This window comes from Lepus europaeus, chromosome 7 (genome assembly GCF_033115175.1).
Source record: "Lepus europaeus isolate LE1 chromosome 7, mLepTim1.pri, whole genome shotgun sequence".
In the NCBI taxonomy this organism is placed as follows: domain Eukaryota; kingdom Metazoa; phylum Chordata; class Mammalia; order Lagomorpha; family Leporidae; genus Lepus; species Lepus europaeus.
In genome coordinates this window covers 61,960,621-61,987,650 of record NC_084833.1, presented here as the reverse complement: position 1 = coordinate 61,987,650, position 27,030 = coordinate 61,960,621, and the positions used below count along the sequence as shown (strand labels likewise).

The 27,030-nt window shown below is 52.8% G+C and overlaps 1 protein-coding gene across 1 annotated transcript in view; it reads left to right on the top strand.

The window, feature by feature from the left end:
• CLPB (ClpB family mitochondrial disaggregase) overlaps positions 1 to 14,850 on the top strand; it is a 140,126-nt gene extending 125,276 nt beyond the window's left edge. Inside the window, exons 8-16 of the mRNA XM_062196661.1 lie at positions 3,677 to 3,754; positions 4,932 to 4,987; positions 8,195 to 8,239; positions 8,523 to 8,684; positions 11,737 to 11,893; positions 12,388 to 12,461; positions 12,557 to 12,676; positions 12,807 to 12,911; positions 13,350 to 14,850. Coding sequence (XP_062052645.1) covers positions 3,677 to 3,754; positions 4,932 to 4,987; positions 8,195 to 8,239; positions 8,523 to 8,684; positions 11,737 to 11,893; positions 12,388 to 12,461; positions 12,557 to 12,676; positions 12,807 to 12,911; positions 13,350 to 13,598 — 1,046 coding nt within the window. The 3' untranslated portion in view covers positions 13,599 to 14,850. The remainder of the gene's footprint in view (positions 1 to 3,676; positions 3,755 to 4,931; positions 4,988 to 8,194; positions 8,240 to 8,522; positions 8,685 to 11,736; positions 11,894 to 12,387; positions 12,462 to 12,556; positions 12,677 to 12,806; positions 12,912 to 13,349) is intronic.
• The last annotated feature ends 12,180 nt before the right edge of the window (positions 14,851 to 27,030 follow it).

The following is a 27,030-nucleotide window of genomic DNA, read 5'->3' as shown; positions in this document are numbered from 1 at the left end:
CTCCCTGGAAAGGGGTTCAGTTACCACCTGGAGTGCCAAGAGACGCTTGAGGCCAGCCTCCTCTTGTCTGGTGTAAAATGGGAGTTGAAATACCTGTTCTTCCTTCCTGAGGTTCTATAGAGATCAGGAAATCATTCCTTTGGTCAGCAGTTCTTAAATCTTTGTTGGGCTCCCCGCAGGTGTCCCTCTGCCCCCTTGATGTGTGAGCCTTGACAGGTTGAAACCCTTTTCACTGCACCTCTCTGAGCCTCAGTCTCCTGGGCAACTCTGAGATGGAACCAGCTTCTCGGGATCACCAGGATCTGTGACATAGCCTAGCCAGTGACTGCTGCCACTCTGGCTGCCATCATTTGGAGTTCGATTATTCCACCCTTGCAACTTCCAAAAAGGTTTCATAACTTTTGTAAGCTTCCCATTTTATAGATGAAAAAACTGAGGCTCTAAAGGAATGAGTGTTTTACTTAAAGTCAGTCAACTAGTAAGTGACAGAGGCAGGATTCCCAGCTAGATCCTGTAACTCCTCCCCTCTCCACTGTCCCACTCAGTCGATGAACACGTACCCAGAGTTGATGGAGTGGGTGTGGCATGGCGGAGTTCATCAGAGTTCTGTAGTCCAGTAGTGACAGGCAGGGACAGGAGAGGACTCTTGTGAGGGACAGAACACCAGCAAGGCAGGTCCTGCACAGCATGTGAGGAGGCAGAGGGGCCTGGCTGGAGCTTGTAGACAAGGGGACCAGTCAAGGAAGGGCCATGCTGCCCGTGCACAAAACCCTGACACTGCCAGTCAGGGACAGGGCTCCTGAGGCCCACGTATTGAATGGCTGAGTGAGCCAGACTGGAAGGCTACAGAGGAAACATTTTCCTGGGCAGGCCAGGGTACGAGCAGGTACAGTGGCTGGCTCCTTTCCCTGAGCTCCAGCTGTACTCAGTGCCCAGCATCTCCTTGAGCAGGTTGCCTAGCTTCTTTGTACATAGTTCTTCCTCTGTACAATGGAATCGAGTTCCCTGTCCTGCTCACCTCATGTGACCACGACGAGGCAGAGGTGCCTCACAGACTGAGAAGTGCTAGCCGAGTAAGCTGTGCTTTTGCTGGTCCACAGTGAGCCCTGACTCTGGACGTTCCACACGGGCCCATCCAGGTCTCTGCCCCAGCCTCCCTGGGCAGAATCCTCCAGGCTCCCAGCCTTGGTCCTCAGGCCCCTGCCAGCCACACACACGGGGGCTCGCCTTCCCCAGTCCCCCAGTCTTTCCTGGCTACTTCCATTTTTCATTCTGTCGGACTCCATCTGCTTGGCCGTTTTTCTCTTCAGATATTATTAGCAATATCCAGAGTTGTAATTGTTTAATGGTTGGCGTTTCTCCGGTTTCATGGGAGGCCCAGATCAAGCCCACCCCAGACTTGTGCCCTGGGTCTGGCAGAATTGACCAGGGACAGCTGTGCAGTGGAGTCTGCCCAGCATTATAAAGAGCTCTCTCCCAGGTGCATTATTAGAAAAGAAGAGGGAGATGGCCCCAGGCAGAATGTAGTTCCACATTCTCCATGATGTTTTGTACTGCACAGCCCAGCATGTGCGGCTCTGAGTGGGCTGGGATGGGAGCCTCAGGTCCCTGATACCCTGGGAAGCCCCGTCCCCACCAGGCCACCTCTGAGCAGTGCCTGGGTACTTCTCTCTCCCCAGATGCCCAAGGAGCCTGAACCCAGGTCATGCTTGGCTTCTTCCAAAGCCAGATGCCCAATTGAGGCAACTTTTGGGAGAGTGTGGCTCCTTTCAGATGATCCATCTCTCGCCACTCCAGCACACAGACAGACTTGTCCACACCTGGAACTCAGGAAAGTCTGACCTTTGCCATTTGAATACCTCTGTTGCCTGAAACCCCACTCTGACTGTCAGCTCCCTGGTTCTGTTCATGGACACCAAGAACTGCCCTCAGCCAGGCTTGTACTTCCCCCCTTCAGCCCCAGCACTCAAGTACCCAGGAGGTCTGTGGGTTCCCCTCATAGCCAACTCTTCCATAGAAGCCAGGCCAGTTAGTTTGGGGAAGATACAGGTCCTAGTCAGAGAAGAGGGCCTGAGTGTTTTCCGAAGCCCCTTTCAGCATCTCCAGGGAGCACTTCTTGAGAGGCACAAGTGGCTCAGCCAATGCCCATGAAGTTGCAGGGTTTCCATCCTGCTGAGGCCAGAACTGGAGAGGAAGTAGCACATTAGAAGTGAGCAAGACCACAGGCATGATGCTGAGCTCCTAGGACAGGTAATGCAGACCTTCATACAGTGATCCTTGCCGCACCACCCATGCCAGCCACCTTGTCTTGCCTAGTCCTACCCAGCCTCCCGTAGCCTCTTCCTGAGAGTCCTTCCCTACCTCTGCAGCTTCCTCTTTGAAACCCTGTGACACAACTTAGCATTTACACATTGGCAGGTGCATCCCCAACTGTCAGCTCTCCATTGACAAGGCTCCCAGGCTTGTCCACTAACTATCCCTTTGCTAATCTCCCCCGATCCTCTAGGACCAGAGCAGACATGCTGTGCTTTTCTGTCTGCTAACCTTGACCTTACAGGGTCTGTCCCCTCCTGCTCCTGACTGCTGTATTTCCATTAATGCAACCCAAATTGGTACTCACTTTCCTAAGAAGCCACAAGTGATTTTTAAGAAGACTGATTGCAAGAGAGAAGCAACCCTACCTCCTGCTGGTTGCGTGACTTGTACAAGCCTCTGTCCGTTCCTCAGTTTCTTAGTCGGTATAACGGAGTTGAGAATACTTTCCTCAAGTTGTCTGTGTGGGTCTTGAGCAAACGTACTGTCAGTGTCCCATGTCTGCCCAGCATACAACGTGTTCAAGAAATTCTTCTTCCTTTTATGGTCTGCCTCGCTCTACTTCCTGCTCTTATACTTGGGTGATACTTCTGGGCCTGATTCTCCTGCTCCAGAGTTGAACAGTAGTTTCTCACTTTGGATACTTAGTGCTTGATTATATCCTTCCTAAAGAGGTCAGATCTTGCTCTAGAAGAGTTGAACCCCCAGAGAACCTAGTACACACCTGTCCACTCCCTGCCTACCCCCTCCACATTAGAAGTTGTGATTAGCAATGTGCTAACCAAGTGGCTTACCCCCTCCATGCCCTGAGCTCCACATCACCTTTAATTGGCTTCTAGAAAATGCATCAGCCTGTGTTTCCTCTTCCTGATCCAAACAGCAGACAGACCTCGGCTTCCCCCAAATGAGGAAGAGTTCAGAGCTCACACCCCATATCCCCCCAAGGGTCTGCCTCTTGCGTTCGCGTCGAAGGCAGGCCCACACTCCCACTGCTGGGGAGTAGAAGGGTAACCAGAGAGCTCAAGTTCCTCACAATTTCTCCTTCATCAGTCCCCCACCCCCCCTCACCTCCATTCCCCCATCCACCCGCCTTTCAGTTTCCCTGGCAACACTGAGTGCTCATCCTGGAAAACTTTATCCGAAATCTGCTCTGGGCAGCCTTCCAAATCCATGCTAACCTGATTAGGTGTCTCTAGGGGCCTTGCCAGCTAATCAGATTAGGCAGCACTAATGGTAGTGAGGACTTTGAGTGGGCGCAGAGCAGTAAAACATATTGTATACTTAGTGATAATTATCCTGCCTTTTGTGTCATTGATTTATCTGCCTCCCGCCCTGTCCCCCCATCATCTGTGTTTGGCCATAGCAATCCGGAGGAAGGAGAATGGCTGGTACGACGAAGAACACCCTCTGGTCTTCCTCTTCTTGGGATCATCTGGAATAGGTAATTGGGAGCAGAACAGGCACTGGGGAGGGAGGGCTGCGGGTATGCCTAGTCTAGGCCTGACAGCCCCAGCTGCTATGGTCCAGGGTCATGCTACTCGCCTCCAGTTCAACTCCCAGCTCCAGAAGCAACTGCCTCCAAATTACAGGGCCACCACCGAAAAAGAGAACTGTTTTTTATCATCTGTCAGTTTTTGAGTAGCAGGACTTAAGCCCTCCCTCTGGGAACTGGGGGTAAGGACTAATTCACCTGGAGGAGCAGGCCTTTTAGGGTGTGCTAGCTCTGGTCCAGCCACTCCGTGTCCCCAGAGGCTCCCCTTGGGGAGCAGTAGAACTGCCTCAGCTGCCCAGCATACCAGCAGGATTCAGGGCAGCTCAGCTTTAAGAAGCTAGAGAAAGCCCTGATGACCAGGTCAGTGTCGGGTGCACAGAACCGGTTGCAGTAAAATGGGTTGGGTGCTTCTCTGGCCAGTTGTGCCGGACTGCCTGGGTCATTCTCTCTCCCTTACTCTGTGCCCTCATAGACCGCCCCCTTCACCTCCACCACCACCCGCCCTTGTTCTGATGGGAAATTTCATGGTTGAGTTGTCTGCTCTACCCTCCCAGCATCTTCACAGCCCAGCTTTCCCTGTGATGTGGGATCCTAAAGGCTTACCACACCTGACCATGGTACTGGGGACTGACTTTTGTACCACACAGTGACTTCACACCAAGTGGCTCTTAGGGCCACCACTTAGCTGTTGTCATTCTTTGTTACAAAGAAGCCTGGGAGAGGTGCTCTTGGTCTCTTCCCTCCTCTGCTTGTCCTGTGGTTCCAGGGTCGACCGAACCGCAGGGCCGTGGGCACTGCGAGCGATGCTGCCAGGCGAGGAGAGGTGTGTGCTGGGACTCAGGACAGACTGGCTCTGGCTTGGGAGATTCAGCCTCCCACACCTAAGATGCTGCCGCAGAGACTCTGCCTAATAATCCCTGCCACAGAAAAGTCAATTGCAACTCAGAATGTGATTCTGGCCCCGGCTTCACCGGACATTCCCTCAGTGACTTCAGCAGAGTCACCAGCCCTCCCTGGGTCTCAGGATTCCCATTCATAAAATATATTCTTTCCGCCATGCTGCATATCAGCCCTCCAAGAGTGTCATCTGCCCCTGACCCAGCTCCTCTCCCTTCTTTCTTAACAGGGAAAACAGAGCTGGCCAAGCAGACAGCCAAGTATATGCACAAAGATGCCAAAAAGGTAAGGCCTGGTCTTCAGGCTGAGACCCAGTCACGCCTGCTGCCCCCCCAAAATCTGAGAATCTGAATCTAACGCCTGCAGTCAGCAAGATGGGCCATGGCCGGCGCCGCGGCTCAACAGGCTAATCCTCCCCCTGCGGCGCCGGCACACTGGGTTCTAGTCCCGGTCGGGGCGCCAGATTCTGTCCCGGTTGCCCCTCTTCCAGGCCAGCTCTCTGCTGTAGCCAAGGAGTGCAGTGGAGGATGGCCCAAGTGCTTGGGCCCTGCACCCCATGGGAGACCAGGAGAAGCACCTGGCTCCTGCCATCGGATCAGCGTGGTGCGCCGGCCGCAGCACACCTACCGCGGAGGCCATTGGAGGGTGAACCAACGGCAAAAGGAAGACCTTTCTCTCTGTCTCTCTTTCTCACTGTCCACTCTGCCTGTCAAAAATTTTAAAAAAAAATTTTAATTAAAAAAAAAAAAAGGCCATGACTGGGGAGCAGACCCAGCTCTGGCTCCAATTTGGCCCCCAATTGCTCCAGGAGTTCAGGCAAATTATTCAACCTGTGTGCCTTAGTTTCTTCATCTATAAAATGGGAGTAATAATCCTTCCTCTGCCCGACTCTTGGGAAAACCAAGTGAGATTCCTCCAAACATTTTCAAACATTTGCCCTGTGCCAGGTGTTGTACTGGAGACTGCTAAAACATTTATTAAAACACCGTTCTGCCCTGAAGAGTCCAGGCTAGAGAGGGAAGCAGCTTCAAAAATACAAAGTCACTGCCCAGTGCCACCATGCTGTGCCTAACGGAGGCTTGGGGCTGAAAGGGAAAGTGTGTAGGAGTAACAGGGTGCCTTATTTTCCCCTCTGCATCCCGTAGAACCTTGTACACAGGTGAGCTTGTGGTGCTGATCATCCTCTTCCTCCTCCCGTGGCCCAGAGCTCTGGGTTCTCCACACATGGGAAAGGGCCACCCCACCCCGTGTGTTCTCAGACTTGCCAAGGCTCGCTGAGCTGGACTTTCTGGGCTGATGGGAAATGCTTTCACATGGAGAGCACCCTCCTCAGAGAGGATGCAGAAACATTTCAATGAAGGCCAAAATATTCTCCCACCAGCCTTCCCAGTTTGGGGGCTAAGACCCCAGCTGTTCTTGCCTGGCTTCTCTGGAAAGCCTGCCCAGCCAAAGCCACGAGCAGTTGCTTTGGCTGCTGCCAGCCAAGTGGCCCCAGCCGCAGAGAGTCCTGGACCTCACTTCTCATCTAGCCGCCCCCTTGTCACCTCCCTGAGAAATAAGCTAGCTCAGGCTGCGTTCTCCCGAGTCCCCTTCCGTCTAAGAACTGGCTGAAGGCTCAGAGCATAGCTTCCCTGGCTCTGCTGCTGCCAAACCCAGAGCAGAGCCACCGGACAGGCGGGCGGGCGGCGCGTGGCATGCTAATAGGCTCCCGCAGAAAGAGCGCTTGTAAGACCATTCATCAGGTTGGCAGCGACTGAAACAATTAGCACTCTGGAAAGGGCCATAAACTAGCAAGACTATTAGGGAAGATGCAGTTACGGGCAGGAACCACCTGATTAGGGATGAAGAATTCTGAGTGGTTTAATTTTAATACTGTCAGAAAGGTTAATATTTAATTACAAATTATAATCTCCTTATCCAAGCTGTCTTAATATGTCTTCATGCAGTGGAAGTGGAAGGCAAGTATCTGCTGACTTGCTGGTGCAGAAAGGAGAGGAGGGGCCTGTTAAAGACTGGCTGTGGTTTTTCAGTTAGCATCTGAATGGGAGACAGGTTCCCCGCCCCTAGCAGGGCAGCCTTCCCCAGCTGGAAGTAACCCGGGCACCGGCACTGCCTGGAGGCTGTGGACACGGTAGATGAGGCTCTGGAGCCAGCCGTGCCTTTTTTTTTTTTTTTTTTTTTAAGGATTTATTTATTTACTTGAAAGAGTTACACAGAGAAGAAGAGGGGTCTTCCATCCGTTGGCTCACTCCTCAGTTGGCCACAATGGCCAGAGCTGTGCTGATCCAAAGCCAGGAGCCAAGAGCTTCTTCCGGGTCTCCCATGTGGGTGCAGGGGCCCAAGAACTTGGGCCATCTTGTACTGCTTTCCCAGGCCACAGCAGAGAGCTGGATCGGAAGTGGAGCAGCCGGGACTCAAACCGGCGCCCATATGGGATACTGGCACTGCAGGCGGCAGCTTTACCCACTATGCCACAGCGCCGGCCGTTCAAGTTACAGTTCTTTCTCCTGGCCCTAGGCAAGTTCCCGCTCTTGCCTCAAGGGGAAGCGCTGCAGTCCTATAGTTAAGATTGTTATGAGCCTCAGGTGAGAGAATACGAATTGCAGCCGGCTCGGGTGCTAGCGCACAGTAATGCCCGTTCCCTTGGCTTGCATTTATTCATTGCTGCCTGCTTTGCACAGCTATATCCCATCTGTTAACCCTCTTATTTGATCCTATGAGAAAGAGAGCATAGATGCTCAATTAGACCCATTTTCAGAAAGAAAACTGAGGTCCTGCAGTATTGAGAGACTTGTCGAAGGTCACTTGTTAGGAGAAGTCAAACCAGAACCTGGTTTTCTAATTTCTCTCTCAATACCACTGTTCTCAGCAGCTCTGGGAGGCTGGATTGTAAGTTTGTCCCTGTTTTACCCAGGGAAATACGAGGCCTGAGGAGGCTCAATAAAACCATCTGTGTATTTTTATTTGAGAGGCAGAGAGACAGGGAAGAAGTTTGCATCCACTTATTCACTCCCCCAGAGCCCATGATGGCCAGGACTGGACTATGCTAGTGCTGGGAGCTGGGAACTCAATCCAGGTCCTACATAGGTAACAGGGAGCCAACTACGAGAGCCAATACCTGCTGCCTCCCCGGGTGTGCACTGCCAGGAAGTCACAGGTGGAGCTAACTGGGACATTCCAGTACGGGATGTGGGCATCCCAACCCAGAGCCTTAAATCATAGGAAATCACGGATGGTGACTGCCTGCCCACTCGGTGGACAGTCACCCAGACAAGTTCACTGTTGTAACAACTCCCGTGCCCACCCTTGAGAAAGGCTGGGTGGGTGGCCGGGCAGGCAGACAAATGATACATCATGTGGGGGAAGAATGGACAGGAAAGAGCAACGAGTCAAAAGCAGAATGAGGGAAGAGCGGGGCTGGGGTGGTTGGGACACACACCTCCTGCACCCTGCCTGCCTCCCGTGTACATGGTGTTGGCTTGTTTCCACCAGGGCTTCATTCGCCTGGACATGTCCGAGTTCCAGGAGCGGCATGAGGTGAGTGCCTGTCACGGCTGGCCGTTTGAGCCTCAGATAATCCCACAGCCTTGGGGTTTTCCTTTAGGGGCTCCTGATCTGTTTGACTCTGAAGAATAAACGGAGAAGATCTACTTGCCCTCTCCCAGGAGCAGGCTTGCTGCCACCCCGGGAGAGAGGCAGCGGCTGTCCTGCCTGGGACAGGCTGTCCAAGTGTGTAGAATGCCATCTTCCCACACGTGCCTCATCGTGCAAACCAACAGCACAGCAGGGCCTTGCTAGCCTCTTTCCTCCCTCCCCCCAGGTGGCCAAGTTCATCGGGTCCCCGCCAGGCTACATCGGCCACGAGGAGGGTGGCCAGCTGACCAAGAAGTTGAAGCAGTGCCCCAATGCGGTGGTGCTCTTCGACGAGGTGGACAAGGCCCACCCGGATGTGCTCACCATCATGCTGCAGCTGTTTGATGAGGTGCAAGTCGGCTGGGCCGCGGGTGGGGGACACCTGGAGGTCTCAGGGCTGTGACTAGCAGGAGCCGAGGACCCACGGGCCACGCGTCCTTCCTCAGCATCATGTAGGTGCCAGGTGGCAGATGTGGCTGGGCCCCAGGCAGGCTACTCAGAGGAAGCCCAGCACTACCTCCTAGAGGGGGGCAAAGGAAGCGTGAGAGGAACTTGCATTTTTAGTTCCAGCTCTGCTCCTGACTGGCTGGGTAGCCTTAGCAATTCCCTGTGACAAGGACGCTGGGGCGGGCAGGCTCCAGGCAGCTTGCCAGTGCGGCATTCTTGTGCTGCCCCTGTGTTGAACATGGCTGAAGCTCCAGCCCCTCAGCCTGCACAGTCCCCTGCCAGCAGGGCCGTCCCGAGTGCCTTCTCAGTGCTAGACCTAGGCCGAACACCTCACTGTTGTTGCCAGGCAAGCTGGAAGTTTCCTCACCTTTTACAAGAAACTGAGGGTCGAGAGGTTGTAAATGCTGTACCTGAGGCTGCAGAGCTGAGCCCTAGCTCCCCCCTCCCTGCCTTGAGCCGGGGAGGGCGTATGGTCATGGGGAATGGTGATCTTCACCTTTTCCAGGGCCAGCAGAGCTGAGGGCAGTGCTGAGGGCTGGGTTTCTCCTCCTCCCATGCAGGGGCTAGAGGCGGCAGCACCTGGCCAGAGACGAGCCAGGGAGAGCCAGATCTCCCCCGCGCCCTGCTGAGGAGCGAGAGGCCGGTCCTTCCACTCCAGCCTGTAGACAGGATGCAGGCGCCCAGCTGGGGGCCAGTCGGGTGGCAAGGCGATGTGGGAGTAGTTGGTGCTTCTGTGCTTTGTGTGCCTGGCACTGTTCTAAGTCTGCTTGTATCAACTCAGTGAATGGCCAGCAACTCTGCCTTCCTCTCACAGCTGTGGAGACAGAAGTAGGGTGAAGTCAGTCACCTGGGAAGTGGGCAGCGAGGAGTCAAACCCAGGCAGTCCAGTGCCACAGCCTGCATCTTAAACACCTGCTGTGCAGCTAGGGCCACGAGAGAGGGCCGTCTGCCAGGTGGCACCCAAAGGCAGGAGAGCCCCATGCAGGGAGGTATGCCACAGGCAGGGTGGCCTCCGGCAGCCCTGGCCCGGGCTGAGGGGGCAGCTGCTGACTGAAGGTCACCCTCCTCTGCTGTCCCCTACCCTACCTACCACTTTCTGACCCTTGTGGTTCCATTGACCAAAGCTGCCATCCCCAGGGCCCACCAAATCGGGGCAGAATCCAGCAGTCATTCAGCAAACCTTCCAAGGACGAGTGCCTGCAAGGTGAACGGAAGGAGAAGGACTGGCAATGGAAGCCTAATGTGCCAAATCCCGGGCCTGAAATGGCCTGGTCTGTTCAAGGCACTCCAACTGTTGGGTATTGCCTGACCCTGGGGAGCAGTGAGAGCAGAGTGTGGGCCACTTCCAGTGCCCACAGAGAAGCGTGGGGTTCTTTGGTGGGTACTCTGGAGCCTGTGAGTTGAAAGAAACAGGGTCAGCGCTTCAGTTTACAAAGATCTTAAAGGCCGCTATGCAGACCCCAGAGTCCAGGCTGGCCCTGGGGAGGCCCAGTGGCCCCAGGAAGCACAGCTGCAGGCTGGCAAAGAGGCTGAGGCACGGCCCTGTTGGGGCCGCTAGACTGGGACGTCCAAGAGGCTCCCCACGCTGTTAGTGGGGCTGGAGCTTAGGACAGGCCTGCCTGACAGGAGCAGCTCTGTCAGTGGAAGCCACACGGGGCTGAGGTCGCGCACAGAGGGAAGAGTTCAGCTGTGCAGAGGAGGAGGGGCTCAGCAGAGTGAGGCCCCGAGTTTATTCGTGAGGTGCTGTACTAGTGGGAGCAGCAAGGGCACCTTATACAAGCTGGGGCTCAGAGGGGAGGTCCCCATCCCCCCCAGCCAAGATCTCCCAAGCCTGCACTTGTCACAGCCAAAAACCAAGCAGGACGAATGCTGGCCGCTTTCACATGTCTCCAGAGACACCCACTTCTCCCCCCTTCCAGATTCATACATGACACAGTGGGAAAGCAGCCCTGGAACCCTGAGGTGTGCATTTGAGCCCCACCCAAGCAGTACAGCATCTGGTTGGTGGTGGGAGGTGAGACTAGGCCAGCTCCCTCTTATACATCATTATTGCCAAGGAAACAGAAGTCACCCTTTGGGTCAGTCGTGCTCTGCACCTGCTCCCCTCGCCCACCTGGGTCTCATCCTCAGGCCCAGTTATGAGCAGAGCTTTGATCTCTTGGAATGAAATTGCTGCTGGGTTATTGCTGCAGCCGGTGCAGCAGTGTGTGAACTCGGTCCTCAGAGAGGAGCTCTGGGAAGTGAGTGGAGAACACACATGGTGTCATATGCACGAGCTTGGGTATGTCCCACAGGCACACAGACCTGGTCCCCAGCACCAGAACTGCCCTCTGTGGACTCTGTTGGCAAGAGCCCAAGACCATCCCCTTGCACCTTTGTCACCCCTTTTCCCACACTGAGGCAGGGACAGGCTCCAGGACCTGGATTGCAGGCCCTTTGTGACTAGGCCCCTTTGGAACGAGCAGTTTCCATGCGGCCTGTCCCAAGTGTTAGTGCAAGCTGGAGAGCAGGACTGGCTTTGCCTGGGGAGGAAGGCAAGAGCTGTCAGGGATCTAAGCCCAGAGCCTTGCACTCCAGCTGGGCTGGAGCTGTGCCTCCCAGAGAAATCCCAGGCAGGTCTCCCTGACCCTAGCTCCTGTCCCAGGTGCTTCTCTCCAATGAAGGTCAAAGCGTACTGGAGGCCCCGTGAGTGCCCAGTGCAGGATGTGTGAGTGGGTGGATGGATGAGTAGTCGGACTGACGGTGCCTTGAGAGGCACCAAAGCAGGAGCAGTCTCCATAGCGATACTCTTAGGAGGTGGTGCGGCTGAGGCCCAGGACAGTGAGCACAGGGGCGAAAGGGTGCTCAGGGCAGAGGGAGCAACTGGCCTCCAGGCTGGGGGAGGCCTCTGACTGAGCGATGAAGCCTGCCCGGGCCTAGCGCGCCCTGAACGGACAGTCGCTGCTCCCTGCCAGGGCCGGCTGACAGATGGAAAGGGGAAGACGATCGACTGCAAGGACGCCATCTTCATCATGACCTCCAACGTGGCCAGCGATGAGATCGCGCAACATGCACTGCAGCTGAGGCAGGAAGCTCTGGAGATGAGCCGCAGCCGTCTGGCCGAGAACCTCGGTATGGCATAGCCTGAGCTGTTTGGAAAAGGCCGCGAGAGGGCTCTCGGGCCCACATCGGGGGCCAGGTAGGGGGCTTTGTCCCTGGCTGACGCCTGGCACCGTGTCAGAAAGTGGAGAGGACAGATGAGAGACAGTGCCCTAACTACCCTGCAGACAGGAGTGGACAGAGCGCCCTCAGGGACTTAGGGGACTCAGAGCAGCACACCTGACAAGAGCTGCTTCCGCGCAATGAGGGGCAGCTCATGCAAAAGGGAGGAGCCGCTCCAGTGGGGGGCTTTCTACTCCAGCCCGAGCCCCTTCTTCCCAGCCAGAACCCAAGTCTGGATCCTGGCTCTTCTCTTCTCCCCCTCCTACCCTAAGGGCCCCCAGGCTGCGCAGCTCCCAGAGCTGGCAGGGACTCCGCTAACACCTGGTGAGGTGAAGAGACCGGGTCAAGGCAGGGCCGAGGGGCAGGCACAGGGGAAGCAAACAGCTAGTGCTTGTGTCTCTCAGGGGACGTCCAGATCAATGACAAGATCACCATCTCAAAGAACTTCAAGGAGAACGTGATCCGCCCCATTCTGAAAGTAAGAGCTCCTCTCTCGCACTCCCTGCCCGAGCCTAGGGTTGGTCGAGGGTCCTGTGCCCCCTCATTCACCCCACCTCCAACCTGGCCCTGCAGGCTCACTTCCGGAGGGACGAGTTCCTGGGACGCATCAATGAGATTGTCTATTTCCTCCCCTTCTGCCACTCAGAGCTCATCCAGCTCGTCAACAAGGAACTGAACTTCTGGGCCAAGAGAGTAAGAGGGCGCTTCCCGTGGGTGGGGACGGGACATCAGCCCCTGGAACGCTGCAGGGAGAGCCTGGGGTGGGGGCTTGCACTCGCAGCTCACATGCGGACACCCCTCTCTGTCCCCCTCCCCGGCCCAGGCCAAGCAGAGGCACAACATCACACTGCTGTGGGACCGGGAGGTGGCAGACGTGCTGGTCGACGGCTACAACGTGCACTATGGTGCCCGCTCCATCAAGCACGAGGTGAGCGCCACTCTTCCTCCACACCTGCGTCTCCTAGAGCAGGGGCAGGCCCTGCCGAGGCCACCACGGGCAGGACTGAAAAGCCAGTAAACCCACAGCAGGCCAATTTTTAAGGTGATAGTTTTGTATGGCCCACGAATGATGTTACAAATATCCAGGTGGCCCTTGGCCAAAAAAAGGCTCCCATCCCTGCACTTGAGTTTGGCTGCTAGAACTCTCCACAGCCAGAGCAGGTGCTCTTTCTGAATACCACACACTCACGAGAGGATCAGGTAAAACCCTGCTGCAAGTAGGGAACGGGATCAGGGGCCTCAGGCCCCGTTGTCACTGCAGGCCGGGTTCTCATTACCTCTCTTTGTACATGAGAAAATGTGGGCCAAGCCAGCCTCCAGGCTCAGGCCATGGCCCCATGGCCACTGTGCGTCCCGCCGCCTGCAGGTGGAGCGCCGTGTGGTGAACCAGCTGGCGGCAGCCTATGAGCAGGACCTGCTGCCCGGGGGCTGCACTCTGCGCATCACCGTGGAGGACTCCGACAAGCAGCTGCTCAAGAGCCCCGACCTGCCCTCAGCCCAGGCCAAGAAGCGGCTGCCTAAGCTGCGGCTGGAGCTCATCGACAAAGACAGCAAAACCCACAGACTGGACATCCGGGCGCCACTGCACCCTGAGAAGGTGTGCCACACCCTCTAGCCCCTCCTACCTGCCCTCCACATCCAATAAAGGCCCCACTGTGGCATGGCACCCGGCCCGCCTCCCCTCATGCCTCTCGACCCAGCCCTCCGCCCCAAGCAGTGTGGGCCCATAAGCTGCTAGCACGGATCTGGCTGGAAGCAAAGGGACCATGCTGTGATGTGCCACCCTCCAGTGGCCTTGCCCAGTGCAGTGCCCACAGCAGCCCCCCAGGCCTGGAGGAGGGGTGCCGAGGCTCAGGCCCAGACACAATTTAGTCTGTAGCTACCACTTTCTCATGCTCTGAGGGGAAGGGTCCTTTCCGCTGCCCACCACCCACCATTCGCAGCCGTGTCCTGGGATCAGCCTGGGCCACATAGGGCACCTCTAGCAGGGGCCTCCTCCAGGACACAGACAGCAGAGTCGCTGGGAAGCCACAGCAGGTGAGATCGGAAGGCACTCTCTCCCCCAGGGAGCCTGCCCAAGCCCTGTGTGTACTGCCGGCCCAGCCGAGTTGGGGCAGGAACGCTATTCAGCCTGCATGTGACTACACTAAGCTGAACGTTTGGACACAATCCCCCAAGTGCACCCATCCGAGCTTAACAGGGCACAGCAAAGTCTGGTGCCTCCACGGACAGCCCCAGCTGTAGCCACCACAGGTGGCCACTCCAGCCGCCCTCGCGTGGCCCATCTAGGGGTGATGGAAGGAGGTCCAGCAGGGGCCGGCCCCGGGGCTGTCAGCCGCTGCCTCCCTCCTTGACTGCCGTGCTCATGGTGGGCGCTGCTATTCTCTGTTACACACAGAAAACAGCAGTTTCCACTCGCCTTCTACCCAATTTCTCCTATTAGTAACAACTTTAAAAACCACACTATAATTATCAAAACTCAGGAAGTCCCACGGAGGCAGTACTACTCACCCGTCTACAGATACTCCAGGTTTCCTGCAGGCTCCAGTGCGGGCCACGTTCCCGTCATCCCCATCAGCCTGTGGCAGCTCCTCTGTCTCTCGTGACCTTGACACTCCTCCAGACTGCTCATCTGTGAATGGCTCTGGGTTTGGGTGCGCCTCCTGATTTCATGATTGGAAGAGGGTCTGCATTTTTGCAAGCTGACATGTTAGTGATGCTGAGGCCTTTTGCTGCCTCCCACAGAGGTGGTGTCTCACCATCCCAAGGATAAGGAGGCGTGTCCCGTTCTCTCCACTGTAAAATGTTTCCTTTGACATTAATAAAAACCTCCCAGTCAGATACTTTGACGCTGTGTAAATGTCTTATTTATCCTTAGAATTTTGCCTACCGATTTTGGCAGCCATCATCAGCGATTCTCACAAGTATTGATGTTGTGTTTGCTTAATGACGACTTCGCTTCCTTATTCCATCTCTGTCTCAACTGATGGTCTCTTTAAAAAAAAAAAATGATGATGATGATGATGATTTATTTATTTATTTGAAAGGCAGAGTTACAGAGAGGCAAAGGCAGAGAGAAGATGGCCCATCTGCTGGTTCATTCCCCAAATGACTGCAATGGCCAGAGCTGGGCTAATCGGAAGCCAGGAGCTTCTGGGGTTTCCCACGCAGGTGCAGGGGTCCATCTGCTGCTGCCTTCCCAGGCCATAGCAGAAATCCGGATCAGAAGTGGAGCAGCCGGGACTTGAGCCAGCACCCATGTGGGATGCCAGCATTGCAGGCCTGCGGCTTTACACGCTATGCCAGAGCACCAGCTCCTCAACTATTCCTTTACCTCCATTTATTTATTCAATAATTTATATACTCTTCTCTACCTCTGCCTTTCAAATAAATAAATAAATAAATAAATCTTTAAAATGGGCAGGGGTATGCACTGTGGCATACCAGTTAAAGCCACCACCTGTAGTGCTAGCATCCCATATGGGCGCCGGTTCGAGTCCCGGCTGCTCCACTTCCAATCCAGCTCTCTGCTATGGCCTGGGAAAGCAGTGGAAGATGGCCCAAGTCCTTGGGCCCCTGCACCCACGTTGGGGACCCGAAGGGAGCTCCTGGCTTCCAATCAGCCCAGCTCCAGCCATTGCAGCCATTTGGGGAGTAAGCCAGCAGATGGAAGACTTCTCTGTAACTCTGCCTTTCAAATAAATAAATCTTTTAAAATAAAATACTGGAGCCGGCACTATGGCATAGGGGGTAAAGCCGCTGCCTGCAATGCCAGCATCCCATATGGATGCTGGTTCGAGTCCCGGCTGCTCCACTTCCCATCCAGCTCTCTGCTGTGGCCTGGGAAAGCAGGAGAAGGTGGTCCCCAAGTCCTTGGGCCCCTGCATCCACATGGGAGACCTGGAAGAAGCTCCTTGCTTCAGATCGGTGCAGCTCCGGCCATTGCATCCAATTGGGGAGTGAACCAGCAGATAGAAGACCTCTCTCTCTCTGCCTCTACTTCTCTGCAACTCTGCCTTTCAAATAAATAAATAAAACTTTTTAAAAAGATTTTATTTATTTGAAAGAGTTACAGAGAGGTAGAGACAGAGAAAGAGGTCTTCCAACCTCTGGTTCACTCCCCAATTGGCCGCAACAGCTGGAGCTGCACCGATCTGAAGCCAGGAGCTTCTTCCGGGTCTCCCACGTGGGTGCAGGGGCCCAAGGACTTGGGCCATCTTCCACTGCTTTCCCAGGCCATAGCAGCGAGCTGGATCGGAAGAGGAGCAGCCGGGACTCAAACCGGTGCCCATATGGGATGCTGGCACCACAGGTGGCAACTTTACCCACTAAGCCACATGCCAGCCCCAATACCTACAGTTCTGATCAATGCCACAGTATTTGTGACTGCCTTTTTCATGACTGTACCATTATGTTTTCAGTTTGTTCCTTTCCTGTACCTTTCCTCTCCTTTTATGTTTGCTGTTAGACTTCTCTTAAAAGCTCCAAGTTAATCAATAACCATCCCACATGCAATATTCCTATTGGATAAACCTTTTTTCTTTTTGTTAGAGAGTGCATCTGTTCCAATGGTTCATTCTCAATGCCTACAACGGCCAGGAGGCTGAAGCTGGGAGCAGGGACCCAACCACTTAAACCATCACCACTGCCTCCTCGGGTCTGCATTAGCAGGAAGCTGGAGTCGGGAGCCAGAGCTGGGATCGGACCCAGGATCTGATAGGAGATGGGGCCGTTTAACCAGCATCTTAAACACCAGGTCTAACACTACCTTCAGTGCGGCTTTGTGCCTGGCTGCGTCCCCCTGTTTGGTCAGCGGTGGCAGCAGCAGGCATATAAGTCTAGACCAGGCAACTTTCATACAAGCAAACACAAGAGGACAAACCCCAACTGTTCAGCGCACCATTTATAGAGCCTGGCATGGGGCTAACATCTGACAGCAACTCTGGGGATGTCGGGATGGGTGGGCGGGCGCCGCAGCACACCAAGCTCTTCACGGCGGGCTGTGGGACGGACTGTGTCGTCAGTTAGCTCGGGACACGTGTGTTTGCTGGCTTCTTATACTCAGGCAGTGGGCCTGCTGGGACAGGGGCTCTGAGCAGACTGAACGAGCTAAGACCCAGACACCTTACTGAAGTGCCTAGAATACTTGAAGCTAGACTTGTGATTGAAATGCATTTTATGTAAACCATGCATGGGTTGCAGTTTTTTGCACCAAAATGAACATCTTTTGATTCCATTTTTCCATATTTTTTGAGGTATCCTTATAATTGCTGAAGTAAACTTTATGTGCCCGGGGCCAGCGCTGTGGCGTAACGGGTAAAGCTGCTGCCTATGGCACCTGCGTCCCATACAGGCACTTGCTCAAGTGCCGGCTGCTCCACTTCCGCTCCAGCTCCCTGCTGATGGCCTGGAAAAGGCAGTGAAAGATAACCCAAGTTCTTGGGCCCCTGCCACCCACTTGGGAGACCTGGAGGAATCTCCTGTTTCATAGCTTTGGCCTGGCCCAGCGCTGGCTGTTGTGGCTATCTGGGGCATGAACCAGTGGATGGAAGATCAAACTCTCTCTCTCCCCACCCCCCACCCCCGGCTCTTTCAAATAAATCTTTAAAAATAAAAAGTGATCACATTGTATAGTCCAACTTGAAATGGTTTGAATTTATATTTATTACTTATTATCTATTTGAAAGACAGAGTTAGAGAGTCAGAGGTCTCCGATCTGCTGGTTCACTCCCCAGATAGCTACAATCGCCAGAGCTGGACAAGACCAAAGCCAGGATCCAGGAACTCCATCCAGGTCTTCCACATGAGTGGCAGGGACCCAAACACTTGGGCCATCTTCTGCCTTCCCAGGCTGCATTAGCAGGGAGCTGGATTGGAAGTGGAGGAGCCAAGACTTGAACTGGTGCTCATGTGTGATGCCAACTTCACAGGCAGTGGCTTAACCTGGTGCACTGCAATGGCAGCCCCACACTGACTTGGAAAATTGAGGGGGCTGGCACCGTGGCTTATTGGGTAAGATGTCGCCCGTGATGCTGACATCTCATATGGACACCAGTTCAAGTCCCGGCTACTGCACTTCTGATCCATCTCCCTCTAATGCACCTTGGAAAACAGCGGAAGGTGGCCCAAGTGCTTGCATCCCTGTGCCCACGAGGGAGACAGTGGAAGCTCCAGACTCCTGACTTCAGCTTGGCCCAGCCCTGGCTGCTGCCACCATTTAGGAAATAAACCAGCAGATGAAAGATCTCTGTCTCTCCCTGCAATTCTTTCAAATAAATAAACCTTAAAAAAAAAAAAAAAAGTCAACAGTATCTATTTTTTCCATGATCTAAAGTAATTTATGTAACAAAGCTTAGAACACGTCTCTTGTGGAGACTACAGGGGTGTGTTCACTGAACTTGTATAAACACCTGTGATTTGTGCATTTTTCCAAATATATTTAAATTTAAAAGTTTAATGAACACAATCATGTAAAAGAATACAGCTTTAACTGTTTTTCCAGTTTCTTCAGTAATCAGCTGTTCTATTCAAGGTATATTTTAGCTCCACATTTGCTGGGAAATTACCCATTTGCTCCAGTTTCACATTTGTGGCCAGAGTTCACCTAAAATTGTTCCCTTCTCTAGATCCGTATGTTTTGTCTGATTTCGCATTCCTAACATTGTCATTTGGGGAGAGGGGCTCCCTTTATCAGGCCCAGGAAGTTTTCTCTACAAGGATATTTCAAAAAATTCATGAAGAATGGAATTAAAAGTCTGTTGTTGCAAAAACTTTTGAAATCCATGCATATTCAGATGTATATACAAACTCAGAATGACAGAGTAGAAGTATTAACACTTGGGAAATAGGGAAAGCTATACAGAAATTCTTGTTATGGGTTTTGGAACTTTTCTGTAAGTCTAAAATTCTTCCAAAATAGAGCTTTTTACATTAAAGGAGACTTGAAACATCATTGTATCAGTATATGCTGAAAAGCAGTTACTGGGAATGGGAGAGAGAGGAGGAAGAGGGGTGGGAGTGGGGAAGGGAGGGCGGGTATGATGGGAAGAATCACCATATTCCTAAAAGGTGTACTTATGAAACTTGTACTCATTAAATAAACAGTTTCTTTGGGGGGAAAAAGAAGTGGATGACACTTTGTATCTTTAAGCATAATTTGGTATAACTTGGTGAAACTCTAAGGAAAATGAATCATTTGATCAAAAACCAGTAGTAAACAATTTTTAACTAAATACTAAAGCTCTGGGGCCAGCACTGTGGCCCAGTGGATTAAAATCCTGCCCTGCAGTGCCAGCATCCCATATGGGCCCCGGTTCAAGTCCTAGCTGCTCCACTTCCGATCTAGCTCTCTGCTGTGGCCTGGGAAAACAGAAGATGGCCCAGCTCCTGGCTCCTGGCTTTGGATCGGCTCAGCTCTGGCCATTGCAGCCATTTGGGGAATGAACCAGCAGATGGAAGACCTCTCTGTCTCTTGGTATCTACCTCTCTACTTCTTTCAAGTAAAGAAAATAAATACATAAAAATACATATATAAATACTAATGCTATTAGATTCTAAAATAAAACAGGATTCAATATTGAATATACAGGAGAGAGCAATTAGGAAAAAAAATAAATACTCATGTTGGAAAAAAATAATCTTGCTCTGCTGATACACAACTGTGTATTTAGACAACTCGAATACCACAGTGAAAACCTGTTAGGGTTAATAAGGAAATTTAGTGGCTGAATAAAAGATAAATGAACAAAAATAAGTCATTTCTCTGTTGTAGCAATAATCAACTAGAAACAGCAACAAAAGAAAAGCATTCCATTCACAATGGCAACAAATTGGTGTGAATGTTTGCTCCTGCGTGTCTGGGAGGGAACAGAACTGTGTGATTGGGGGACGGCAATGGAAGGGTAAATTCACTTTGTTCATTTTTAATGCTTCTTTGTTAAGTTTTGAACCATATTAATGTGTGGCTTGTCCAAAGTTATAGAACACTAAAGAACAAGTTTAATAAGAAGAAAATTATAGAGGCCGGTACTGTGGCGTAATGGGCTAAGCCTCCACTTGTGCCACCAGCATCCCATACGAGCGCTGGTTCGTGTCCCAGCTGCTCCTCTTCCGATCCAGATCTCTGCTGTAGCCTGGGAAAACACTGGAGGATGGCCCAAGTCCTTGGGCCCCTGCACCCACATGGAAGAAGCTCCTGGTTTCTGGCTTCGGATTGGCTCAGCTCCAGCCGTTGTGGCCATTTGGGGAGTGAACCAGCAGATGGAAGACCTTTCTCTGTCTCTCCCTCTCACTGTAACTACCTCTCAAATAAATACATATTTTTTAAAGATTTATTTATTTGAAAGAGTCACACAGAGGAGAGGCAGAGAGAGAAAGGTCTTCCATCCACTGGTTCATTCTCCAGTTGGCCACAGTGACCAGAACTGTGCTGATCTGAAGCCAGGAACTTCTTCCAGGTCTCCCATGTGGGTGCAGGGGCCCAAGGAATTGGGCCATCTTCTACTGCTTTCCCAGGCCATAGCAGAGAGCTGGATCGGAAGTGGAGCAGCTGGGTCTTGAACTGGCGCCCATATGGGATGCCAACACTGCAAGCAGCAGCTTTACCCGCTATGCCACAGCGCCGGCCTCCTAAATATTTTTTTAAAAAATTATATGGAGGGGCCGGCCCTGTGGCACAGCAGGTTAAAGCCCTGGCCTGAAGCACAGGCATCCCATATGGGCACTGGTTCTAGTCCCGGCTACTTGTCTTCCGATCCAGCTCTCTCCTATGGCCTGGGAAAGCAGTGAAGATGGCCCAAGTCCTTGGGCCCCTGCACCCACATGGGAGATCTGGAAGAAGCTCCTGGCTCCTGGCTTCGGATTGGTGCAGCTCTGGCTGTTGCAGCCATCTGAGGAGTGAACCAGCAAATGGAAGGCCTCTCTGTCTCTACCTAACTCTTTCAAATAAATAGAATAAATCTTTTTAAAAAATTATATAGAAAGGCATAAAAAATTATGGCAAATGAAAATGAGGCTCTGAGAAAGGATGGCTTAATAATTAATAGAATAAAATATCAATGCCTATTACCAAATACAAACCTAACTGGACAGCATTTTTGTAAATGGAGGAATTGGTAGAGGGTGAAGGCTAAGGTCCCCTCTAGTCATGAATTCTTTATTTGAGAGGCAGAGAGATCTATCCTCTGGTTCACTCCTCAAACGCCCACAGCAGCCATGCTGGGCCAGGCTGAAGCCAGGAACCCAGTCAGTCTGGGTCTCCCACAAGGGTGGCAGGGGTCCAAGTCCTTGAGCCATCTGGCATCTTCCAGGATGCATGTTAGCAAGGAGCAGGGCCAAGACTTGAAGCCAAGGCTCCCATGTGGGATGAGGGCATCCACGCGGCGTCTGCGCCTTTGCACCAGATGCCCAGCCCTGGACAGCATTTCCCCCGAGTAAAATTCACATCAGGTGCATCCCTGTGTCCACAGGTGACACTTCTGGAGCTCATGTTTTCTGAATCTAGGCTCACAGGACATGCACAGTGCTGTGTGCAAACGAGGGAGTAAGTGAATTGACCTCTGAGAGCAAGGCAAGAGTTACAACTGGAGAGTGGGCATGAGAGGCAGCTGTGGTAAGGTAGAGAGGAGGAAAGTGGCAGCAAAGGGAGACAGGCAAGTGTCCTTGTGTTGAAGTACCCGAAATACCACACTGAGGGCACAAAGTGACCAGGTTTGAGCTTTTAGAGAGCCTCTGGTAACATTGGAATGATGCCCGCCCCAGAAGCCACAGGTGGAGAGGGATCACCTGCCCACCCCACAGCACTAAGCATATAACAAGAGGCTTCACACACAACTAGACTTGCAACTGGGAATGGGACAGCCTGAGTGAGGTGCTGAAAACTAACAAGAGCTTAGAACTCAGGAGAGTGAAAATCAAGGTCACGGAGCCACAGAGACTTGCAACCAGCTGTCAGCCCAGTGGCTGGTGCTAGGGCTTCAGCAGTGAGACAGGGTCTCAAAGGCTACTGTGAATGAAGACTAGGAAGACCCTGCTCCTCACCTGGGGATCAGCAGGGAAATGCAAGAAAGTAACCAGCACTCGAGGCCGGCATTGTGGGGTAGCAGGTAAAGGTGCCCCTGGAGTCCCAGCTACTCCACTTCCGATCCAGCTCTCTGCTATGGTCTGGGAAAGCAGTAGAAGATGGCCCAAGTCCTTGGGCCCCTGCCCCCACGTGGGAGACCAGGAAGAAGCTCCTGGCTCCTGGCTTCAGATCAGATCAGCTCAGCTCCGGCCATTGCAGCCAATTGGGGAGTAAACCTGCAGATGGAAGACCAACCGACCAACCGACCGACTGACCTCTCTCTCTAACTCTGACTTTCATGCTGGTGGGTTTACTGCTTTTTGGTGGGTCTGCTTTTCTCAGCTCATTTTCACAGGTTTGTTTGTGAAAGCTGGATTACGGGAATAACTTCACAGAACAGTTTTTTGTGTTCGCTTGCATGCGCCCCTGTGGGTTTTCCTGTCCAGCAGCAGCTGTATGTGCTGTATATTGGTTTTTAGCCTGACATCCCAGTAGTGTTTGGGTATTGGGCACACACCCCCTACATCCTCCCAGATGGCCAACGTATGTGTTTTTTTTTTTTAAGATTCATTTACTGATTTATTGTTTGAAAGGCAGAGTTACAGAGAGGGAGACACAGCGAGAGCTCCTGGCTCCTGGCTTCGGATTGGCGCAGATCCAGCCGTCGTGGCCATCTGGGGAGTGAACCAGTGATGGAAGACCTCTCTCTCTCTGCCTCTCCTACTTTCTCTGTGCAACTCTTTCAAATAAATAAATCTGAAATACATACACACACACACACACACACTTGCGCCCCTGCACCATGCGGGAGACCCAGATGGCGTTCCAGGCTCCTGCAGCAGTGGAAGATCTCCAACTCTTTTCAATCTTTAAAAAAAGAAGAAATGTGGATTTGAAGAACCTCCATCGTGAGTGGTTTCCTCCAGCTTTTTTTTGGGGGGGGGAGGGGTGGTGGTGGTTGACAGGCAGAGTTAGACAGTGAGAGAGAGAGAGAGAAAGGTCTTCCTTCTGTTGGTTCATTCCCAAAATGGCCGCTACGGCCAGTGCGCTGTGCTGATCAGGAGCCAAGTGCTTCTCCTGGTCTCCCATGCAGGTGCAGGGCCCAAGCACCTGGGCCTTCCTCCACTGCCCTCCCGGGCCACAGCAGAGAGCTGGCCTGGAAGAGGGGCAACCAGGACAGAATCCAGCACCTCGATCGGGACTAGAACCCGGGGTGCCGGCGCCGCAGGCGGAGGATTAGCCAAGTGAGCTGCGGTGCCAGCTCCTCCAGCTTCTTTACAGATTTTCAATCATTTTCTCCAATGTGGTCCCAACTGACTTAGCAAATCCTTCTCCGTAAGCGCCTCTGGCTGGAGCACTGCTTCGCCCTCGCTGTGCCCTGAACACCGCCCACTCCGGCTGCCCCCTAAGAGGCCGCTGTCCCTGTAGCTCTTCATGCAGAGCCTGCTCCTGTTCTCTGCCCCAGGAAGTGAACTCCACGGCTTCTCCATCATTTCTCATCCTCTCTCCCAGCTCCTTTGCTTTCAGGATTAAGGCCACAAGAGAAAGGCAAGTGGTCTGTCTATGGTTTTCCCATCACTGCCCTGCATTTAGGAAGATGTTAGCCCTCGCATCGCTTTCTCGCTTCCCCAGCGCAGCCCTGGTACCCTGCACTTTCCCACGAATGCCCTGTCCAACACCTGCTCGCCCACACCTGGTGCTCCTTTCCTGCCCCGCCTTCCTCAGGCCCCTGCATCACGGATCACGGACGCATCCCTGCTAATCGCACCTCCCCCGAGGACTTGGGTCTCACAGCCCTCGTGGAATCGCTGTCATACAGTATCCTCACGGCCTAAGCTGCTCAACAGCCATTTCAGCCTTCCCAAACCTGCACTTGAGGGAAGAGCTCACACTACCCAGCGCCACCCACCCCAGCAGGGAGCCGCAGAGCAACGTGTCCTCACAAAGGCGTGCATCAAGTCCCGCCAGATGCTCTTAGTCCATAGTTAGCATCTTTGTGTTGTTGTTGTTGTTGTTGTTGTTTTTGAAAGGCAGAGTTGACAGAGACTCTTTCATCCACTGGTCCACTCCTCAAGTGGTCCCAACAGCCAAGTCTGGGCCAGGCAGAAGCCGAGAGCCCAGAACTCCATTCGTGTCTCCCACATGGGTGGCAGGACCAGGCACTTGAGCCATCTCCCATTGCTCTCCCAGGGGGCATCATCAGCGAGCTGGATCGGAAGTGGAGCAGCCGGGACAGAGCACGCCCACCTTGCAGGCGGCAGCTTAAGCCACTGTGCTCCAGCGCTCTCTCTCATGTGATGAGCATTCCTCCTCTGGTTTTATCATAACCCTGTGTAGATATCTCTTAACCCATGGGCCAAACTGAAGTTAACCAACACAGTCTACTTAAAATAATGGAGGAAAAGGAAGGAAAAAAAGAGAAAAAAGTATGGCGGATGGAGCACTGCATGTGTGCTTCGCAGTTGAAATCTAAACCAGTCTACATGCTGGAGAGCTGCTGCACTGGCAGAATCTGTCTGATACAGCTGTGCAACTCTGGAGTCCTGTAACTTCCCAGGGAAGGCTTGCATGATAAACTACGGTCGGTTTTGGTCAATTTCAGCTCTTAACACAGTAGCAGCTACACATGCCAGCCCTCCCCACCTTCCCCCAGTGACAGGCCACCCTGCACGTGTTCCTAAAAGCAGCTTGAATGCACTGTGGGAGCCAGAATAGGCAAAAAGGACCCAGTCCTCTGACTATTTGGGCTCTGGGCTCTGAACCCAGACAGCTTCCTCTGCTCACAGAGATAGAAACAAAGAGGCCGAGGCCACTGTTTGTTCCACCAGGTTTGTTGCAAGCTCCTCCTCTGGCTGAAGTGACTTTCAGGGGGTTTAATAAGCTGGCATCCTTCCTCCCCCCAATGCCACCTTCATTGCTCTTTTCCCCCATTGGGAGGCAGACCTAGGACATTCAAAAGCAACTGCATGGGGCCAGTGCTATGGCACAGCAGGTAAAGCTGCCCATCTGCAATGCCAGCATCCCATATGGGCACGGGTTTGAGTCCTGGCTGCTCTACTTCCAAACCAACTCCCTGCTAATGCACCTGAGAAAGCAGTGGAAGATGGTCCTAGTCCTCGGGCACCTGCACTCATGTGGGAGGCTGGGATGAAGCTCCTGGACCCTGGCTTTGCCTAGGCCCAGCTCCAACTGTTGTGGCTATTTGCAGATTGAGCCAGCGGGTTGAAGATTTCTGTCTCTGTCCTTCCCTCTCTCTGTGTAACTCTTGCAAATAAATAAATATTTTTAAAAAATATTTATTTATTTGAGAGGCAGAGTTACAGACAGAGGGAAAGACAGAGAGAGATCTTCCATCTGTTGGTTCACTTCCCAAATGGCTACAATAGCCAGAGCTGAACCAACCAGAAGTCAGGAGCTTCTTCTGGGTCTCCCACATAGGTGCAGGGGCCCAAGCACTTGGACCATCTTCCACTGCTTTCCTAGGCCATCAGCTGGGAGCTGGATGAGAAGTGGAGCAGCTGGGACTTGAACTGGCATCCATGTGGAATGCCAGCGCCACAGGCAAAGGCTTAACCTACAACGACACAGCTCCAGCCCCAAATGAATCTTAAAAAAAAAAAAAAAAAAAAAGCAACTGCATATTCAGGGAAAGCCCACAGCAACAGCAAGAGCAGCAAAGCATGCAGCTGGGAGAATCTGAGTTCTGAAGGTGTGGCATGACTGATGTGAATGTCCAGTTTTCAACAAAATGACAGAGCATACAAAGAAACAGGAAGTTACAGCCCATTCAAAAGAAAATCAGTGGAAACTACCCCTGGAAAGATATGATGGCAGATCTACCACAAGGAGTCTTTAAAACTCCCTTTTCAGAAGGACCAGTGCTGTGGCGTAGCAGGTTGTTTCTGCCTGCAACACCGGCATCCCGGTGTGGGCGCCAGTTCGAGTCCTGGCTATTCCACTTCTGATCAAGTTCCCTGCTGATGGGCCTGGGAAAGCAGAAGGGGGTCCAAGTGCTTGGACTCCTGCACCCACTTGGGAGACCTGGATGAAGCTCCAGGCTCCGAGTTTCAGCCTGGCCCAGCCCTGGCCATTATGGCCATTTGGGGAGTGAACCAGTGGATGGAAGATCAATTGATCTCTCTCTTTCTCTCTCCTACTCTCTCTGTAACTGCATTTCAGATAAGTTAAAAATAAATTTTAAAAAATGCTAACAACCAAAGGAAGATTTGAGGAAAATAATGTACAAACAAAACATAAATATCAATGAGGGACAGGCATTTCGGCTTGTGCTGAAGATGCCAGTTAAGCAAGCCATAGCCCATGTCAGTCTCTGGGTTCAATTCCTGGCCCCAGCTTCTGACTCCAGCTTCCCACAAGGGCAGACCTGGGAAACAGCAACCACACGAGTAATTGTGCTCCCACCATTCACGTCAGATGCCTGCACTGAGTTTTCAGCTCCAGGCTTTGGGCCAGGGAAGCTCCAGCTATTGTGTGCATTTGGGAAATGAACCAACAGATGAGAGCGAGCTCTGTCTCCCCTCATCTCCATCTGTCTTTCTGCCTCTCAAATTTTTGAAACTCTATAGTAATCATCTCTTTAAAATATAAATACCAGAAGAGATATAGAACATGAAAGCAAAAAAAAAAATTGTGAAGATGAAAAGTAAAATAACTGAAATAAAAAGTTTCCTAGAGGGGGCCAGCGCTGTGGCGTAATGGGTAAAGCTGCTACCTGCAGTGTCAGCTGCATATGGGTGCCGGTTCAAGTCCCAGCTGCTCCACTTCCAATCCAGCGCTCTGCTATGGCCTGGGAAAGCAGTAGAAGATGGCCCAAGTCCTTGGGCCCCTGTACCTGCATGGGAGACCCAGAGGAAGCTCCTGGCTCCTGACTTCGGATCGGTGCAGCTCCAACCATTGTGGCCATCTGGGGAGTGAACCAACAGAAGGAAGACTTCTCTCTCCCTCTCTGCCTCTCTGTAACTCTGTA